At 51.0% G+C, this 20,025-nt stretch overlaps 1 protein-coding gene across 1 annotated transcript; it reads left to right on the top strand.

Annotated features, from left to right (window-relative positions):
• Nucleotides 1-8,485: 8,485 nt before the first annotated feature.
• On the top strand, nucleotides 8,486-10,509 carry LOC306840806 (uncharacterized protein; the record flags this gene model as incomplete). The annotated part of the gene is made up of 4 exons (XM_079370346.1): nucleotides 8,486-8,570; nucleotides 8,639-8,781; nucleotides 9,084-10,065; nucleotides 10,307-10,509. 4 exons carry the CDS (start codon nucleotides 8,486-8,488, stop codon nucleotides 10,507-10,509), a joined length of 1,413 nt encoding a protein of 470 aa, XP_079226472.1.
• Nucleotides 10,510-20,025: the final 9,516 nt, after the last annotated feature.

Consider the following 20,025-nt stretch of genomic DNA (forward strand, 5'->3'; position numbering starts at 1 on the left):
CACAAAGGAGGACTGAAGAAAACGGCTCTCTCAGTTTTTCTCACACTTAGAGGGTTTGTTTTTTTCTCTCGCTGAAAATCAACCAACATCTGCTTGATTAGTGTCGAGGAAAACCTTGAATATAGATGGTTTAACATCTGTAGAACAACCTTTAAACCCAGACGACCATCTCTCATGGAGATTTCTGTCATTTGTGAGCGACAGATTGAAACAGTTGGAGGCTCGTCAAGACCTGGAAATGATTCATCAACCAGCTATAATCTCCACAGTGACTAAAACACAACAGGATGTCGACCAACATGAAGGAATTATGAATTTAATACAAGTTTCAAATGTTTGTTTTTGATAGTTTTCCTTGATGTACGGCTCTTTCTCAAAGTTGGAGGGTAAGTTAGTCTCTCCATTGAGGGGCGGCTGTGGCTCAGTTGGTCGTCATCTGTTAACGGGAAGATTTGGAGGTTCGATCCCCCGATCCTGAAGCAACATGCCCGATCTATCCTTGGGCAAGACAACTAACCTAAAGTTGCTCCCATGACTTCATTGGCAGGATATGACTTAAGGGATTAAAGCATTCCCCCCCATTGTTTTTGTTTTTCTTGGTTTTTTTTTGTGTTTGTTTTTTTTTTTTTTGGGGGGGGGGGGGGGGGGTCCATGATTTAAAACGCCCACTATGCTAAATGGACTTGAACTTGTATATTTCTTTTCTCGTCTTTTGACTACTCAAAGCTATTTCACACCGACACATTCAATCAATCAATCAATCTTTATTTATATAGCCTCAATTCATAACAGGCGTTATCTCGAGACACTTTACAAAAAGCAGGTAAAGGACCTTACTGTTTGTCTGTTAACATTAACAAAAGAGCAGGTAACAAGACCATGCTCATTGTTATGTTTACAAAAAGCAGGTAAAGGACCTTACTTATGGCTATATTACAAGAGCCCAGCTTAATCCGTCATAGCGTGGCAAGAAAAAACTTCCTTTTAACAGGCAGAAATCTTCAGCAGACCCGGATCATGACGGAACAGCCATCTGCTAAACTGTGCTGGGCTTGAAAATGGGATGGAGGAGATGGGACAAGATGCAGAAAGAAGGGCAGGATTGGGTGGCGGGGGGTTGTTTGGGCAGGCCATCCTCGGGGGGGGGGGGGGCAGGTCATCCTCACCAACAGGCCCGAGGAACCTAAGAGAGCTCAGGAGCTCCCAGAAAAAGGAGAGGTTAGTAACTTGAATATAAAGATAGTGAGAGGCAGTAATAAGATATGAAAGCTAAGAGAGAGAGAGAGAGCAAGAGCAAGAGCGAGAGCGAGAGCGAGAGAGAGAGAGAGAGAGAGAGCAAGAGCAAGAGCGAGAGTGAGAGAGAGAGATCCTGGTACCAGTTCCCCCGGTAGTCTAAGCCTATAGCAGCATAACTATGAGCTGGTCCTAAGCCAGCCCTAACTATAAGATTTATCAAAAAGAAAAGTTTGAAGTCTATTCTTAAAAGTACCTAGTGTGTCTGCCTCCCGGACCCCGACTGGTAGACGATTCCAAAGGAGCGGTGCCTGATAACTAAAGGCTCTACCTCCCATAGTACTTTTAGAGACTATAGGCACCACGAGCAGGCCTGCATTCTGGGAACGTAATGTTCTTGATGGATAGTACGGTACAATTAACTCTTTAAGATACGATGGTGCCTGACCGTTTAGAGCTTTGTAGGTGAGCAGAAGGATTTTAAATTCTGTTCTAGATTTTATAGGGAGCCAATGGAGAGAAGCCAATACAGGAGTAATGTGGTCCCTTTTCCTAGTTCTAGTTAGTTGTAATGGACACTTTACAAAGCCGTCAGACCAGACTAAAGTTATTGTGATTGGACCTAAGAACCTCAGAGAGACTTTTATCTGCCGATATGACGGCCCTGAGTGGTATCAGCGTAGCCTCTAGTGCCACTGTTAGGAACCTAGGAGTTCTGTTTGATCAGGATATGTCCTTTGATTCCTACATTAAACACATTTCAAGGACAGTTTATTTTCACCTTCGTAATATCTCTAAGATCAGACAGATCCTGTCACAACATGATGCTGAAAAATTAGTTCATGCATTTGTTACCTCCAGGTTGGATTACTGTAATTCTATTTCAGCAGGGTGCTATGGTAAATCTCTAAAGACCCTCCAACTCGTCCAAAACACTGCAGCTCGTGTTCTTACTAATCCAGTGTTTTACCTACCATTATATATAGGGGGAAGCCCCCAGAACCCAGACTACCTGCTCTGAGGACTATAGACTCCATACATGGGGCACGCACACTAACCACTGAGCCCCAAGTTAATTAATTTAATTTCCTGTATAGCAGCAGATCACATCTTAAGTTCTTTAAGGATACAAGTCTGATTGACCAGGACAGCTGCCATTAAAAGAAACACCAGGATCCCCCCCCCCCCCCCCCCCAAAAACAAGCTGTAAACCTCGGGGAAACACTGGACTCCGATTGGTCAATATCTCTTAATAATGAGGAAATCCTGGATCCCGAAAGCGGTAATCTGGTGATAATTTAGCTTTAATAAATCTCTATTGAGAGCATTCAAGTGCAGCTAAAAATGTGTTTTTATGACATCAACTTACAGCTCCATCATTGCTGCCGTCACACTGTAAACAAAGACAATGCATGCAAGAGGAAGTGTCAGCCAGAAGTACTTTACATTAACTGCTGGCTGCACCAGATACCCCGAGAAGTGGATTTTTGTCGTATGACAGCCGACGGGTTCCAGGAATGATAGATAGGCTGCAGGTGAAGGGTGAAGACATGCTAGCTGCAGTAGGTAGATGAAATGTTTAATTACAGGTAAGCCGTGTCGTTTGGTTGATAGTTGAGTGTGGGCGTAAAGGGGGGGGGGGGTGTTTGGTGCAAAGATAACTCATGAGTGATGCACTGGTGGAGGTGGAGGAAGCCATCCAGGTAGATCCAGGCTGATACGCGAGCGGGAGGGAGGTGGAGGATGTATGTAGATGGGCAGGGATGGAGGAGAGAGAGTCAGACGGGCAGGCGGAGGGGTTTTTAATTCAGATTTCATGTGGGCTCACTCAGCAGTCACTGGAGTCTAAAGTGACTCTGGGGAGCCTCACAGTTCTATATGCAAATAGAGCAACGCACCTGGCCAGTGGAGCAGGCCTGCTGAGAGGTTACTTATGCAAATCTGATTGAGTGAGAGCATATTGCCAGAGCACAGGCAGGAGAGCAGGAGTGTGTGTGTATGAGCATCCCCACACACACACACACACACAGATCGAGGCAGTTATATTACACAGGGGCTCTGGGACGCCATGTTCCCCCAGAATAGAGGTGGCAGACAGGATAAAGGAGAGGACAACCGAGAGGGAAAGGCAAAGAGAGAGACAGGCAGAGAGAAGGTGAATACGGAGAGAGTGAGGGAGAATGACAAGACGGAGCGATAAAGAGTGGAGGACGTTCTAGAGGGAGGGAGAGAGAGAGAGAGAGAGAGAGAGAGAGAGTCAGAGGGAGGGAAGAAGAAGAAGTATAATTCTTCTGGACATTATAGCTCGCTCTGTCGTCACCCCTCCTGCTGGTTTTAACAGCACTCTGAGGGCGGCGGGGAGGGGGGGGTACAAGGTAATTTCTTATGCACACTTTGTAAATGGGCTGAAATCCCAATATGACCGCTGACACCTCCTCCCCCCCCTCTCCCTGCGAGGCTGGCATTAACCTGCTGATTAAGTGGTGGAGCTTGGCTGGAGCTCAATCTGGGGCTGATGCATGGCTCCATGATGTAGACAAATGAGCAGAAATCACATCGGCATGAACGGGGCTCTCAGTCAGGCTGCCCCGCGGCCCCCCGGCCCCAGGCACAACACATTAATAAAGAGAGATTTAGCCCGGTGATGATTATTGATAACGCTGTGCATAATGTAAAATGCCAGCATGGATGAGAGAGGAACTTTGTGATCCTGTTGCAGAACTGTGTTTAATGGATCTGGGAGTGTCTGCCTCTGTGCACATGGAGGACATTTGATGAAACATTGTGTGGGTCTGTGGACATTTTAGAGTCAAGTTGTCCAACTTTGAAAGCCAAACTTTTTAATTTCTAGCTTCAAAACTCACAACTGTTCACAGAGTCAACCCTGAAACCCGACAAGGATATTAAAATGAAGAGTTTTAGAAGAGTTTGTCTATGAGCATTAAAACAAAGGTTTGCATGAATACAAATTAAACATGACATATTTCTTAGTAACCACAGCATGTCAAAGGATCTGTCATACTATGTTGGATCAGTTGCATCTTATCTGTCCCATACTGAAAACCCAGTGCGAATGGACCTGCAGAGTGAACAAATGGAATTCTGTTCATGAATGTGTGTTGAAGTAATGCACTTTACTGAGGTTACTGGACGGACTGCCGAGAAGGCGCAAGAAGTCAGTCGGACCACTGAGGAGACGTCGGAAGTCGGCTGGACCTCCGAGGAGATGTCGGGAATCTGCCGGACTGCACAGGGAGGGTAAGAAGTCAGCCGGGCCACTGACAGGTCAACGTCAGCAGTCGGCCGGCTCGCTGAGGGGGTGTCAGGAATCAGCTAGGTCGCCGAGGGAAGGTCAAGAGTTGGCAGGACCACGAAGGAGACATCAGCAGTTGGCAGGACCGCGAAGGGGACATCAGGAGTTGGCCGGACCGCCGAGAGATATCAGGAGTCAGTCGGACCACCGAGGGAAAATCAGGAGTCAGCCGGACCCCCAAAAGAAAATAAGGAGTCGGCCAGACCGCCAAGGGAAAATCAGGAGTCGCCCGGACCGCCGATAGGAGTCGGCCGGACCGCCGATAGAAGTCGGCCGGACCGCCGAGGAGACGCCATGAGTGGGCTGGATCGCCGAAGGGATAACGTTAGGAGTTGACTGGACCACGGAGAGAAAATCAGGAGTCAGCCGGACTGCCAAGGAGACGTCATGAGTGGGCTGGATCGCCATGGGGATATCGTCATGAGTCGGCTGGACCACCGAGGGGATGTCGTTTAGAGTTGACTGGACCGGCGAGGGAAAATCAGAAGTCAGCCGGACAACCGCGGAGAGAAAATCAGGAGTCAGCCGGACCGCCGAGGAATCGGAGTCAGCCAGACCACCGAGGAGACGTCATAAGTGGACTGGATCGCCGAGGGGAAAACGTCAGCAGTTGACTGGACCGCGGAGAGAAAATCAGGCGTCAGCCGGACCGCCAAGGGAAAATCAGGAGTCGGCCAGACCGCCGAGGGAAAATCAGGAGTCGGCCAGACCACTGAGGGAACGTCATAAGTGGGCTGGTACGCCGAGGGGATAACGTCAGCAGTTGACTGGACCGCGGAGAGAAAATGAGATGTCAGCCGGACCGCCGAGGGAAAATCAGGAGTCGGCCGGACCGCTGAGGGAAAATCAGGAGTCAGCCGGACCGCCGAGGAAACATCAGGAGTCAGCCAGACCACCGAGGAGACGTCATATGTGGACTGGATCGCCGAGGGGAAAACGTCAGCACTTGACTGAACCGCGGAGAGAAAATCAGGCGTCAGCCGGACCGCCGAGGGAAAATCAGGAGTCGGCCAGACCGCCGAGGGAAAATCAGGAGTCGGCCGGACCGCCGAGGGGATGTCGATAGGAGTTGACTGGACCGCCAAGAGAAAATCAGGAGTCGGCTGGACCGCCGAGGGAAAAATCAAGAGTCGGCCGGACCGCCGAGGGAACATCAGGAGTCGGCCGGACCGCCAAGTGAACGTCAGGAGTCAGCCGGACCGCCGAGGAGATGTCATGAGTGGGCTGGATCGCCGAGGGGATAACGTCAGGAGTTGACTGGACCGTGGAGAGAGAATCAGGAGTCGGGCAGACTGCCGAGGGAAAATCAGGAGTTGGCCGGACCGCCGAGGGAACATCATGAGTCAGTCGGACCACCAAGGAGACTTCATGTGTGGGCTGGATCGCCGAGGGGAAATCTTCATGAGTCGGCTGGACCACCGAGTGGATGTCATGAGGAGTTGACTGGACCGCAGAGGGAAAACTAGGAGTCAGCTGGACCGCCGAGGGAACGTCAGGAGTTGGCCAGACCGCCGAGGGAACGTCAGGAGTCAGCCGGACCGCCGAGGGAATATCAGGAGTCAGCCGAACCGCCGAGGAAACGTCATATGTTGGCTGGATCGCCGAGGGGATAACATCAGCAGTTGACTGGACTGCGGAGAGAAAATGAGATGTCAGCCGGACCGCCGAGAGCAAATCAGGAGTCGGCCAGACCGCTGAGGGAAAATCAGGAATCGGCCGGACCGCCGAGGAATCGGAGTCAGCCAGACCACCGAGGAGACGTCATAAGTGGACTGGATCGCCGAGGGGAAAACGTCAGCAGTTGACTGGACCGCGGAGAGAAAATCAGGCGTCAGCCGGACCGCCAAGGGAAAATCAGGAGTCGGCCAGACCGCCGAGGGAAAATCAGGAGTCGGCCAGACCACTGAGGGAACGTCATAAGTGGGCTGGTACGCCGAGGGGATAACGTCAGCAGTTGACTGGACCGCGGAGAGAAAATGAGATGTCAGCCGGACCGCCGAGGGAAAATCAGGAGTCGGCCGGACCGCTGAGGGAAAATCAGGAGTCAGCCGGACCGCCGAGGAAACATCAGGAGTCAGCCAGACCACCGAGGAGACGTCATATGTGGACTGGATCGCCGAGGGGAAAACGTCAGCACTTGACTGAACCGCGGAGAGAAAATCAGGCGTCAGCCGGACCGCCGAGGGAAAATCAGGAGTCGGCCAGACCGCCGAGGGAAAATCAGGAGTCGGCCGGACCGCCGAGGGGATGTCGATAGGAGTTGACTGGACCGCCAAGAGAAAATCAGGAGTCGGCTGGACCGCCGAGGGAAAAATCAAGAGTCGGCCGGACCGCCGAGGGAACATCAGGAGTCGGCCGGACCGCCAAGTGAACGTCAGGAGTCAGCCGGACCGCCGAGGAGATGTCATGAGTGGGCTGGATCGCCGAGGGGATAACGTCAGGAGTTGACTGGACCGTGGAGAGAGAATCAGGAGTCGGGCAGACTGCCGAGGGAAAATCAGGAGTTGGCCGGACCGCCGAGGGAACATCATGAGTCAGTCGGACCACCAAGGAGACTTCATGTGTGGGCTGGATCGCCGAGGGGAAATCTTCATGAGTCGGCTGGACCACCGAGTGGATGTCATGAGGAGTTGACTGGACCGCAGAGGGAAAACTAGGAGTCAGCTGGACCGCCGAGGGAACGTCAGGAGTTGGCCAGACCGCCGAGGGAACGTCAGGAGTCAGCCGGACCGCCGAGGGAATATCAGGAGTCAGCCGAACCGCCGAGGAAACGTCATATGTTGGCTGGATCGCCGAGGGGATAACATCAGCAGTTGACTGGACTGCGGAGAGAAAATGAGATGTCAGCCGGACCGCCGAGAGCAAATCAGGAGTCGGCCAGACCGCTGAGGGAAAATCAGGAATCGGCCGGACCGCTGAGGGAACGTCAAGAGTCGGCCCGACCGCCAAGGAGACGTCATGAGTCGGCTAGACCGCCGAGGGGATATCGTTAGGAGTTGACTGGACTGCCGGGGGAAAATCAGGAGTCGGCCGGACCGCAGAGGAAACGTCAGGAGTTGGTCGGACCGCCAAGGGATTGTCGTCAGGAGTTGACTGGACCGCCGAGGGAAAATCAGGAGTCAGCCGGACTGCCAAGGTAACATCAGGAGTTAGCCAGACAACTGAGGAGACGTCATGAGTCACCTGGACCGCCGAGGGAATATCAAGAGTCAGCCGAACCGCCAAGGAAACGTCATATATGGGCTGGATCGCCGAGGGGATAACATCAGCAGTTGACTGGACTGCGGAGAGAAAATGAGATGTCAGCCGGACCGCAGAGAGAAAATCAGGAGTCAGCCGGACAGGCCGAGGGAAAAATCAGGAGTCGGCCGGACCGCCGAGGAATCGGAGTCAGCCAGACCACCGAGGAGACGTCATAAGTGGACTGGATCGCCGAGGGGAAAACGTCAGCAGTTGACTGGACCGCGGAGAGAAAATCAGGCGTCAGCCGGACCGCCAAGGGAAAATCAGGAGTCGGCCAGACCGCCGAGGGAAAATCAGGAGTCGGCCAGACCACTGAGGGAACGTCATAAGTGGGCTGGTACGCCGAGGGGATAACGTCAGCAGTCGACTGGACCGCGGAGAGAAAATGAGATGTCAGCCGGACCGCCGAGGGAAAATCAGGAGTCGGCCGGACCGCTGAGGGAAAATCAGGAGTCAGCCGGACCGCCGAGGAAACATCAGGAGTCAGCCAGACCACCGAGGAGACGTCATATGTGGACTGGATCGCCGAGGGGAAAACGTCAGCAGTTGACTGGACCGCGGAGAGAAAATGAGATGTCAGCCGGACCGCCGAGGGAATATCAGGAGTCAGCCGAACCGCCGAGGAAACGTCATATGTTGGCTGGATCGCCGAGGGGATAACATCAGCAGTTGACTGGACTGCGGAGAGAAAATGAGATGTCAGCCGGACCGCCGAGAGCAAATCAGGAGTCGGCCAGACCGCTGAGGGAAAATCAGGAATCGGCCGGACCGCTGAGGGAACGTCAAGAGTCGGCCCGACCGCCAAGGAGACGTCATGAGTCGGCTAGACCGCCGAGGGGATATCGTTAGGAGTTGACTGGACTGCCGGGGGAAAATCAGGAGTCGGCCGGACCGCAGAGGAAACGTCAGGAGTTGGTCGGACCGCCAAGGGATTGTCGTCAGGAGTTGACTGGACCGCCGAGGGAAAATCAGGAGTCAGCCGGACTGCCAAGGTAACATCAGGAGTTAGCCAGACAACTGAGGAGACGTCATGAGTCACCTGGACCGCCGAGGGAATATCAAGAGTCAGCCGAACCGCCAAGGAAACGTCATATATGGGCTGGATCGCCGAGGGGATAACATCAGCAGTTGACTGCGGAGAGAAAATGAGATGTCAGCCAGACCGCAGAGAGAAAATCAGGAGTCAGCCGGACAGGCCGAGGGAAAAATCAGGAGTCGGCCGGACCGCCGAGGGAAAATCAGGAGTCAGCCGGACAGGCCGAGGGAAAAATCAGGAGTCGGCCGGACCGCCAAGGGAAAATCAGGAGTCGGCCGGACCGCCGAGGGAAAATCAGGAGTCAGCCGGACCACCGAAGGAAAATCAGGAGTTGGCCGGACCACGGAGAGAAAATCAGGAGTCAGCCAGACCACCGAAGGAAAATCAGGAGTTGGCCGGACCGCTGAGGGAAAATCAGGAGTCAGCCGGACCGCTGAGGGAACGTCAGAAGTCAGCCGGACTACCGCGGAGAGAAAATCAGGAGTCAGCCAGACCGCAGAGGGAAAATCAGGAGTCTGCCGGACCACAAAGGGAAAATCAGGAGTCGGCCAGACCGCCGAGGGAAAATCTGGAGTTGGCCGGACCGCCGAGGAGACGTCAGGAGTTTGCCAGACCGCCAAGGGAAAATCAGGAGTCAGCCGGACCACAAAGGGAAAATCAGGAGTCAGCCGGACCGCCGAGGGAAAATCAGCAGTCTGCCAGACCGCCGAAGGAAAATCAGGAGTTGGCCGGACCGCTGAGGGAAAATCAGGAGTCAGCCGGACCGCTGAGGGAACGTCAGAAGTCAGCCGGCCTACCGCGGAGAGAAAATCAGGAGTCGGCCGGACCACAAAGGGAAAATCAGGAGTCGGCCAGACCGCCAAGGGAAAATCAGGAGTCGGCCGGACCACAAAGGGAAAATCAGGAGTCGGCCAGACCGCCAAGGGAAAATCAGGAGTCAGCCGGACCGCCGATGGAAAATCAGGAGTCAGCCGGACCGCCGAGGGAAAATCAGGAGTCGGCCGGACCGCCAAGGAGATGTCAGGAGTTGACTGGACCACGGAGAGAAAATCAGGAGTCAGCCAGACCGCCGAAGGAAAATCAGGAGTTGGCCGGACCGCTGAGGGAAAATCAGGAGTCAGCCGGACCGCTGAGGGAACGTCAGAAGTCAGCCGGACTACCGCAGAGAGAAAATCAGGAGTCAGCCGGACCGCAGGAGGGAAAATCAGGAGTCGGCCGGACCACAGAGGGAAAATCAGGAGTCAGCCGGACCGCTGAGGGAAAATCAGGAGTCAGCCGGACCGCCAAGGAGATGTCAGGAGTTGACTGGACCACGGAGAGAAAATCAGGAGTCAGCCAGACCACCGAAGGAAAATCAGGAGTTGGCCGGACCGCCGAGGAGACGTCCTGAGTGGGCCGGACCGCCAAGGAGACGTCATGAGTCGGCTGGACCACCGAGGGGATAACGTCATGAGTTGACTTGACCGCCGAGGGAAAATTAGGAGTCAGCCGGACCGCCAAGGGGAAATCAGGAGTCGGCCAGACTGCCGAGGGGAAATCAGGAGTCAGCCGGACCGCCGAGGGAAAATTAGGAACGAGCCAGTCGGCCAAGGGAACATCTGCTGGACGGCAGTGGGAGTGTCAGAAGTCAGGGGGACCACCGAATGGACATCAACAAGAGTCGGCCGGACCACCAAGAGGATAACGTCAGGAGTTGACTGGACCGCCAAGACAAAATGAGGAGTCAGCCGAACCGCCGAGGGAAGGTCAGGAGTCGGCCGGACCGCCGAGGGAACATCAGGAGTGGGCTGGATCGCCGAGGGATGATCAGGAGTTTGCCAGACCACGGAGAGAAAATCAGGAGTCAGCCAGACCGCCGAAGGAAAATCAGGAGTTGGCCGGACCGCTGAGGGAAAATCAGGAGTCAGCCGGACCGCTGAGGGAACGTCAGAAGTCAGCCGGACTACCGCAGAGAGAAAATCAGGAGTCAGCCGGACCGCAGAGGGAAAATCAGGAGTCGGCCGGACCACAGAGGGAAAATCAGGAGTCAGCCGGACCGCTGAGGGAAAATCAGGAGTCAGCCGGACCGCCAAGGAGATGTCAGGAGTTGACTGGACCACGGAGAGAAAATCAGGAGTCAGCCAGACCACCGAAGGAAAATCAGGACTTTGCCAGACCGCCAAGGGAAAATCAGGAGTCGGCCGGACCACAAAAGGAAAATCAGGAGTCAGCCGGACCGCCGAGGGAAAATCAGGAGTCTGCCAGACCGCCGAAGGAAAATCAGGAGTTGGCCGGACCGCTGAGGGAAAATCAGGAGTCAGCCGGACCGCTGAGGGAACGTCAGAAGTCAGCCGGACTACCGCGGAGAGAAAATCAGGAGTCAGCCGGACCGCAGAGGGAAAATCAGGAGTCGGCCGGACCACAAAGGGAAAATCAGGAGTCGGCCAGACCGCCGAGGGAAAATCTGGAGTTGGCCGGACCGCCGAGGGAAAAAAATCAGGAGTCGGCCGGACCGCCGAGGGAATATCAGGAGTCAGCCGAACCGCAGAGGAAACGTCATATATGGGCTGGATCACCGAGGGGATAACATCAGCAGTTGACTGGACTGCGGAGAGATAATGAGATGTCAGCCGGACCGCAGAGAGAAAATCAGGAGTCAGCTGGACAGGCCAAGGGAAAAATCAGGAGTCGGCCAGACCGCCGAGGGAAAATCTGGAGTCGGCCAGACCGCCGAGGAGACGTCATGAGTGGGCCGGACCGCCAAGGAGACGTCATGAGTCGGCTGGACCACCGAGGGGATAACGTCATGAGTTGACTTGACCGCGGAGAGAAAATCAGAAGTCAGCCGGACCGCCGAGGGAAAATTAGGAGTCAGCCGGACCGCCGAGGGAAAATTAGGAACGAGCCAGTCGGCCAAGGGAACATCTGCTGGACGGCAGTGGGAGTGTCAGAAGTCAGGGGGACCACCGAATGGACATCAACAAGAGTCGGCCGGACCACCGAGAGGATAACGTCAGGAGTTGACTGGACCGCCAACACAAAATGAGGAGTCAGCCGAACCGCCGAGGGAAGGTCAGGAGTCGGCCGGACCGCCGAGGGAACATCAGGAGTGGGCTGGATCGCCGAGGGATAATCAGGAGTTTGCCAGACCACCAAGGGAAAATCAGGAGTTGGCCGGACCGCCGAGGGAAAAAAATCAAGAGTCGGCCGGACCACCGAGGGAACGTCAGGAGTCAGCCGGACCACCGAGGAGACGTCATAAGTGGGCTGGATCGCCGAGGGGAAAACGTCAGGAGTTGACTGGACCACGGAGAGAAAATCAGGAGTCAGCCGGACCGCCGAGGGAAAATCAGGAGTCAGCCGGACAGGCCGAGGGAAAATCAGGAGTCAGCCGGACAGGCCGAGGGAAAAATCAGGAGTCGGCCGGACCGCCGAGGGAAAATCAGGAGTCGACCGGACCGCCAAGGAGATGTCATGAGTCGACTGGACAACCGAGGGGATGTCGTTTAGAGTTGACTGGACCGCCGAGGGAAAATCAGGAGTTGGCCGAACCGCTGAGGGAAAATCAGGAGTCAGCCGGACCGCTGAGGGAACGTCAGAAGTCAGCCGGACTACCGCGGAGAGAAAATCAGGAGTCAGCCGGACCGCAGAGGGAAAATCAGGAGTCAGCCGGACCACAGAGGGAAAATCAGGAGTCGGCCAGACCGCCGAGGGAAAATCTGGAGTTGGCCGGACCGCCGAGGAGACGTCATAAGTGGGCTGGATCGCCGAGGGGATAACGTCAGGAGTTGACTGGACCACGGAGAGAAAATCAGGAGTCAGCCGGACCGCTGAGGGAAAATCAGGAGTCAGCCGGACCGCCAAGGGAAAATCCGGAGTCGACCAGACCGCCGAGGGAAAATCTGGAGTCGGCCAGACCGCCGAGGAGACGTCATGAGTGGGCCGGACCGCCAAGGAGACGTCATGAGTCGGCTGGACCACTGAGGGGATAACGTCAGGAGTTGACTGGACCACGGAGAGAAAATCAGAAGTCAGCCGGACCGCCGAGGGAAAATTAGGAACGAGCCAGTCAGCCAAGGGAACATCTGCTGGACGGCAGTGGGAGGGTCAGAAGTCAGGGGGACCACCGAATGGACATCAGCAAGAGTCGGCCGGACCACCAAGTGGATGTCAGGAGTCAGACAGACCTCCGATGGGGAAACAGGATGGACCTTCCATTTCAGAACAGACCAGACCGCCGAGGGAACGTCGGGAGTTGGCCGGACCACCGAGGGGATGTCAGACGTCAGCCGGACCACTGAAAGGACGTCATCAGGAGTCGGCCACTTCTTCTTTCTTTGGCCTCCATGACTACCAGAAGAAATGGCCAGGCAGGTGCCAGTCCATGGAGACTGCTCTATCCCAGCTGAGCCAAACGAAACATATTTTTGAAAACAAAACAGCAAAATAAAACAGGAAACACTTAAGACTAAACTAAGAAACACTAAACCTTAAACTCAAGTGAAACAGGAAACAATATTAAATATACACAAAGGAACACATTAAAACTGAAGACTAGAACTATAATATAAAATCAGAAAATATTTAAGACTGAACTAATAAACACGAACAAACAGGGAAACACACTGGGGGGAAAAAGAACTAAAACAACAAAACAAGATATAAAAACTCAAACGGCTCAAACTCATTCTTTGTCCCAGTGATGACAATAACTGATCAGACCATATTTTGTTTTTATTTGTACCAGGTTGTAAACTATTTTATTTCTGCTGTAAAAACTAAAATTTTGTGGCTATTTAATATTTAATACTTGAGGAATCTTGTTTGTCATTCTAAATTCTTAAAACGGCAGTGATAAAACAAAAAGGGATGCTGCATCTGACATGCTGACTTACTGACCGTTGAGTGGGGAGCGTCTTTGAATGCACATTTCCCTCCTCAATGCAGCGCTGTCTGTCCAGCATTGACAGACCCGTCGGTAAATATCTACAGTATGTTTCCCTCCTGATCAATGGGCCGCTTCATCGATGCAGACGACGTCCCATTTACTTTTACTGCCCTGCCTGCGGTGTTTACTGCTCCGTCCTCAGTGGCTGTTTATCACACGGTGACTTTACTGTTTGCTAGGAGGGTCTAAAACATCTTCGCCAACAGACACGGCCATAGCTCGAGGTTTAAGTGCTCTTCAGCTGAAGATAATTTGGAATCTGTAATGTGATTGTTAAAATGTTTAAAAGCTGGTAAACAGCCATAAAGTTAACAGGTGAGGTTGGGCAATAATGGACACATTTGGGTTGACTAATCTTTATCAAACCAGAAAATCCACGTTCATATTTTTTAAATGTAGCAACATTAAGAAAGGTGATGGATTTAATTATCCTTTGGGACACAGAGGGGCTGCTCGTTGGACTTTAAGGAGTTCCCTTGAAATGTGTTTCTTCACCATTTAACCCCATGATTTAAAAAAAGACAGAACAAATCAATTTGTCACAAAGCTACTTTGCCTTTTAGTCATAAAAACGACCAACAGCAAAAATTCCAGCGGTATGTGGTAAAACACAAGATGAGGAACTTACTGTTGCAGCGCAGAACCTTCAGTGCATGTAAATGAACCTGAGCTTGACTCGTTCTTTTGTGGTCTTCTGAATACTCAAAGTGCTTTTAACACCGCAGGTCAAACGTACACATTCACACACTGACGGTGTGAGTGACCATCAGAAGTAACTAATGCCGATGAAGAAGCAGCAGGGTGCAAATTGGGGTGAGTGTTTGATCCAAGGACACAGACGTGTTGCTGCAGGAGCTGGAACCCTCCACTCAACCAGGTGAGCCACATCAGCCCTGACTCTTGTTCCATCATATTTCCCGTCTCTTTGCAGCTTGAACCATCAAATAAAGATGCAAAAAAGACGAATTAGATCAATGATAGCACAACACACAATGAGATTGGGCAACACGGTAGCCTAATCGAATCACCGAGAGGTCTGTGATCTAAATCTGTGAGTTTAAGGTTCCAGCACAGGGAAAGAATTTCAGATAAACTGTCCAAAATTCCTGTTAAGCTTCGAAGAGATGCATGCAGTACATGATAGAAACGGGTCTTTACCTGCTGTATGATAATAACTATACTCAAATAAAATCCAAACACACAACCCAAGGGAATAAAGCACCCTCCTCTTACTGATTATGCAGGTTGAGAAAAGGATATCTGCCTCCCCCTCCCCCCGCCGCTTCATGTGCACCAAAGTTCTAACGAATCAAAAATGCTGTCGGAGCATTAACAACACATCACATCACCAGGATCTCTGCATTTTTCTCAATTTCAGTGGCAGCTAAATGAATCGTAAAAGAGCAGCGAGGAATGAAGCGTCTGGCCGGCTGTAAACGCCTCCCTCATTGTCGCACGGTGCTTTCACTTTCTGGTCTTGCTTGAGTTGATTTTTTTTTTTTGTTGCCGCCATCACACCCGGCATCAGTCACTCCATCTGACATCCATTGTGTTTAATTAGTTGTAGCAAATGTTGGAGGAGATACCTGTCCTGTGTGTGTGTGTGTGTGTGTGTGTGTGTGTGTGCTAACATGTCAATTTGCTCTTTAGCACCTTGCACGTTCAGTGATGGATTGGCTCTGACAAATTAATTTGATAAATCATAATTACTGTACATCCAACATGAACAGGAGGAGCATAGGGATGTGGGTGTTGTTGGTTGGAGAAGATGGATTAGTGTAAACATGTAATGACTTGTACAAACAAATCAGACGTAACGTTTGAGCCCTCTTCAAGGGAGGTTACATGAGGATGTTCTAATGTGGAGAATACAGAGCGGCACATCGTCTGCAAAAGGGACGCTTTTTATTTTGAGGAGAGATTAATTCACTCATGGTTAGAGCATCAAATCGTCTCAGATCATCTTCTAAAAAAAGGGGATTTGTTTTTGCTTCTCTACTGAGGGGTGAGAAACCAGCCAATGAAGCTAGCGGAGGGAAAAATAATGCCGTGTCGGGGTAATAATAACAGAGCCCTCTCTCTCGTTAGTCAATGCCTCTTGCTCCAGTAATGGCCCAATTAAGGGAAACCAACCCTGCTCCTCTTTAGGTATGTCACAAATTGATTATCTCTCCATGAGCAGATAACGGGGGAGAGCCTGCCCTGGCCCAACCAGGGCTAATAAGCGAGCGTTTTCACACTTGTTTAGGCTTCAGAGTACTCATGCAAAAGAGCGGATGAGAGGAAATGAAAGCGAGAAGAAGGCGTCACGCTGAGAGGGAGGAACATCATGGATTCGTGGTTTGCTTGTTTTATCTCACCTCTTTTAGCCCAACTTCCTTCTTCTGTTTTTAATAACTTCATTTTTTTTGTCTTTTAGCGTTACACAAGGTTTGAATCTATGTTCTACATCAAGTTGTAATTATCTACTTTTTAAGATGCTCTTATTAAGAAGTTAGATTTCCTTATATCTTAGTACATGTCTGAGTTTCATTGTATTTTCTCACCTTGAAGAGTTTTTTACACGATGTCTTATATCGCAGGATATGTTTCTATTTTTATCTTTTATTCTTGCACAGGTGTCAACGCTTCTTTAAATTTAGCGGCATTGAGCTCCTGTGCACCAGTGATACAGGGTCACAGCTCCAAAGCTTTAAGTTTGTGTCAGCCTATTTACATTGTGGAGGGCGATAACTGGAAATAAGGGGAGATCCAATTACATCTTGCGAGATTAACATTTAGCGTGCACCCCACTTAAACACACAATGTAAATCCACCAGGGGGCTCTCAAGCTATAAAAAAAAAAGGAAGTGAAGGCTGGCGGGGAATCAAGGGAGTGATTCTTTCTGCTACTGCCTGTTCGCACCATGCCCGATGAAAATGACCTCTGAGTTGATCGGAGTGAAGGCGCGCAGGGTAAACCGACCCGAAGGAGAGAAAATGTCACAGCAGCACCACACAGCAACAGAAAGCAGCATGCTGTGTTTCCACGGCAACGATAAACAAGTCGTGTCTGTCATGGCGGCTCTTTCACAGTTGCGACACGTCACATTACGACTCTAAGATTTGGGATTTTTAGAAATTGGAAATGTTGATGTCAAAAGTGATGATTTGATTCTCCACTTCGACTCTGATCTTTTTCTGAATTTGTGTTTCTCGTTTATGATTTACCGACTTTGATGAGGATTTATTAAAATGATAACCTGCTGTTTTTAAAAGTACTGAAGATGCCCTCTTACTTATTACACTCCCGTTTTCATCCAGGGTTCGTCCTATCCTCCCCCCTCCCCTCCCCCTTCAGCTTCCTCTCCAGCTGAACAACAACAGGGTCCCTGCCTTGGTGACTGACAGCCTCCCTAATTGTATCCACTCACTCATGACAATTTGATTAAAATATTACGCCAAAGTCTCACCCCCTGTTTGTTCCTCCCCTCCAAATCTAATTTTGATTTAAAAAAGAGAGATTACCTCCACGAGCATGACTGAGGATGCCATTAACTTCTACTTAATCTTTATTACTGCTGCGATCTGAACATATGTATGGCTTTCATTTTACTCCCTTTGTTTTTTTTTTTCCTCCAGTGCGGTCCCCTCTTTCTCATCATCTGTGTGGAGATCAGGACTGGAATACTGAAGAGGTTCATCTCTGTGGTCTGGAGGTTTGAGATCATCACCAGAAAACTTCCACTGAGGAGAGATAGAGTTATTATTGACGGACCCGATTTCCCCGCGTTCTAACGAACTCCATGAAGAAGGAAAAACTTTGAGCACACATAAGGGAGAGCGCTGGATATATGTTGACCTTCTAAACTGGATTCCCGACCGTGTATGTGTGCCTCATAGTTCACTTACATCGCTGCACAGAACGTCTCAGTTGTGTAACTTTGGTTTTGTTGCAGGTCATCAGTCCTATTAACTCAGTGCTGCGAATATGTGCAGATTTAACATGTCGCGCCCCCCCCCCCCCCCCTCACACTTCTTACACTACACACATGCAGAATCCACACAGATATGTATATCCACAAACAGACAAGCATGCATGAACACACACTCACAGAAACACACACATTGCTTTTTTTTTTTTATTTTACCTCAAGTTGCCCCCTCCTGTGCTCGCCCTTGCTTTGAAAGAAAAATAAATCTGGTGTAATGTGATAGTTGAATGCAGGCGGGGTGATAAGGTGGTGGGAGGTTGGGGGGGGGGGGGGCTCAATCACTCACTGAAAAAAAAATGCTGTGTATCATTCACCTGATTTGAATTGTAGCTCTCTTTTTTTTTGAACCCCTGCCAATTCATTTTGTACATTAAAAATTGGTCAGGGTTGATAAGATTCCATTTTCACGGTTGGCAATGCAGAACTGGCAAAAGAATACAATTACAGACCCCAGAGTAAACTCTCCGAATGTCAACTTGATGTAAATGATCAGAAGGCAGGGCGCCACAAAAGAACAGGCTTCAACTTCAACAGCTCCCCCCTCGCTCTCTCTCTCCTGTGTGTGTGTGTGTGTGCACCTCTCTCGCCCTCCCGCTCCACTCGACAGCCTCTCACCCCGGCGGTGGCAGCAGACAGGCGGCTGAAGTGCAGAGCTGAAGGTGCAGTTTGTCCCGCAGCTCGGAGGGAACTTGGTGTCACGGTGTCAGCTCCACTGACGGACGCGCACGGCGAGCGTTTCAGCGAGTGTTTTCCTCCAAAGAGACAGCGAATAATATCGTGTTTTGTTGCTTGATACGAGAGCGGGTCAACATGTTCATCTATGTGGACAAACAGGAAAAAAGCGTTCCTATACTTGCAGAGGAGACTCAATTTCTCCTTCCGCTGCTGAATGGAAAAACATCTAATCCAACATTTGTCCTTCAGTTTTCACAATTTCCAAAAATCCTGAAGAGTTAAAACGTCATCTCAAACTTAAAGAACACAATAAGTTTCATCTAAATGTACGTCTACTTTACGCTGGCGTATGATTGGTTGAGTCCACCAACCAATTCATTTCATATTGGTTCCCCCCGCTGGACATTTCAGTTTAGCTTTTGATAATTTCTTGATGTTTTGATTGGTCAGATTATTAATCGTCTGGACCTGCTTTTTGTTTGTCCTTATCAGATTCTAAAATCTTCTCTAATCTGGCCACAACAGACGAAAATTTGAGTTTTGTGTATTTACAGAAATGTTTTTTTTTTTTTAATATTCATCGTCCCTACTAAATAAAAACAAATAAAAGAGAGATACAACAGATGGATTGAGTTGGGGGGAAGAAATGCAGCTAAAGGTTGGTATTGAACTAGCGTCCGCCGCTGCAACAAAGAATAAAGCCTCCACACATGAGGCGCTCTACAGAAACACGTGGCGTCCTCGATGAAGAGACACGAGGGTCCATCCCGAACCTGAGCGGGTTGGGGTACTAGTGGGGGGGGGGGGGGGGGGGGGGGGGGGGGTTCAGGCGCTCTGACTGCATCTCTGCACAGTGACATCAGGCGTTGTGTTTCATTCAGATGTCACCTCTGCTGATTATGAGGTGTCATCCTGCTTGACCTGACCCTCGCACCCTCGCCCTGCTGTGTCACCCGGGTTCAGAGCCAGCCCTATGTGGTGGCAGCAGGACGCTTTGACACCTCGTAATTACCAGGTCATGTCGCCGCCATCCGTTCGCACATTACGGGTCGCCAGCATGCCCGATGACTCCTCGCCACTCGCCAATGACCCACCCCTCTCTCCGCGTCTCCTCCATGATTATTCAGAAGGTTTCACATGAAGCAGGCTGGCATGACGGACAGCGTTATGCATAAATTGTTGTGCCGCGTCTGAACTTTGACTCTCTGCAAATAGAAGGAGAGCATGCACGGACCACGGCGTCTAATCCGAGAACCAGGCCGCCGCTCCCCGAGGTCAAAGAGATCACTCGCATCAACACCAGCCACGTCTAATAGGGGTGACAACATGTCTGCTTTTATACAACAGAAAACAGCAGAGGTTCTACTCCAGTGCATCTGATCCGACAATATGCTGCAGTTTAATCTGTGACATTTACACGGAGGAGAGATAGAGCGACGTCAGAGCGACGCCATGCGTTGAAAAGAAACCGATATCTACAGCGAGAACAAATAAAAAAAGTGACGATAACGAAAACGATGAAATAAAGGAAAAGGTCTGACATAAAGCAGCTGCTTCTCTGGATTTACTTACAGGAGCAGGTCAAAGGTCACTCCCCGTTGAACATCATAGATGTGTGTGTGTG

Source organism: Symphodus melops, assembly GCF_947650265.1.
Source record: "Symphodus melops genome assembly, chromosome: 19".
Lineage (NCBI taxonomy): Eukaryota > Metazoa > Chordata > Actinopteri > Labriformes > Labridae > Symphodus > Symphodus melops.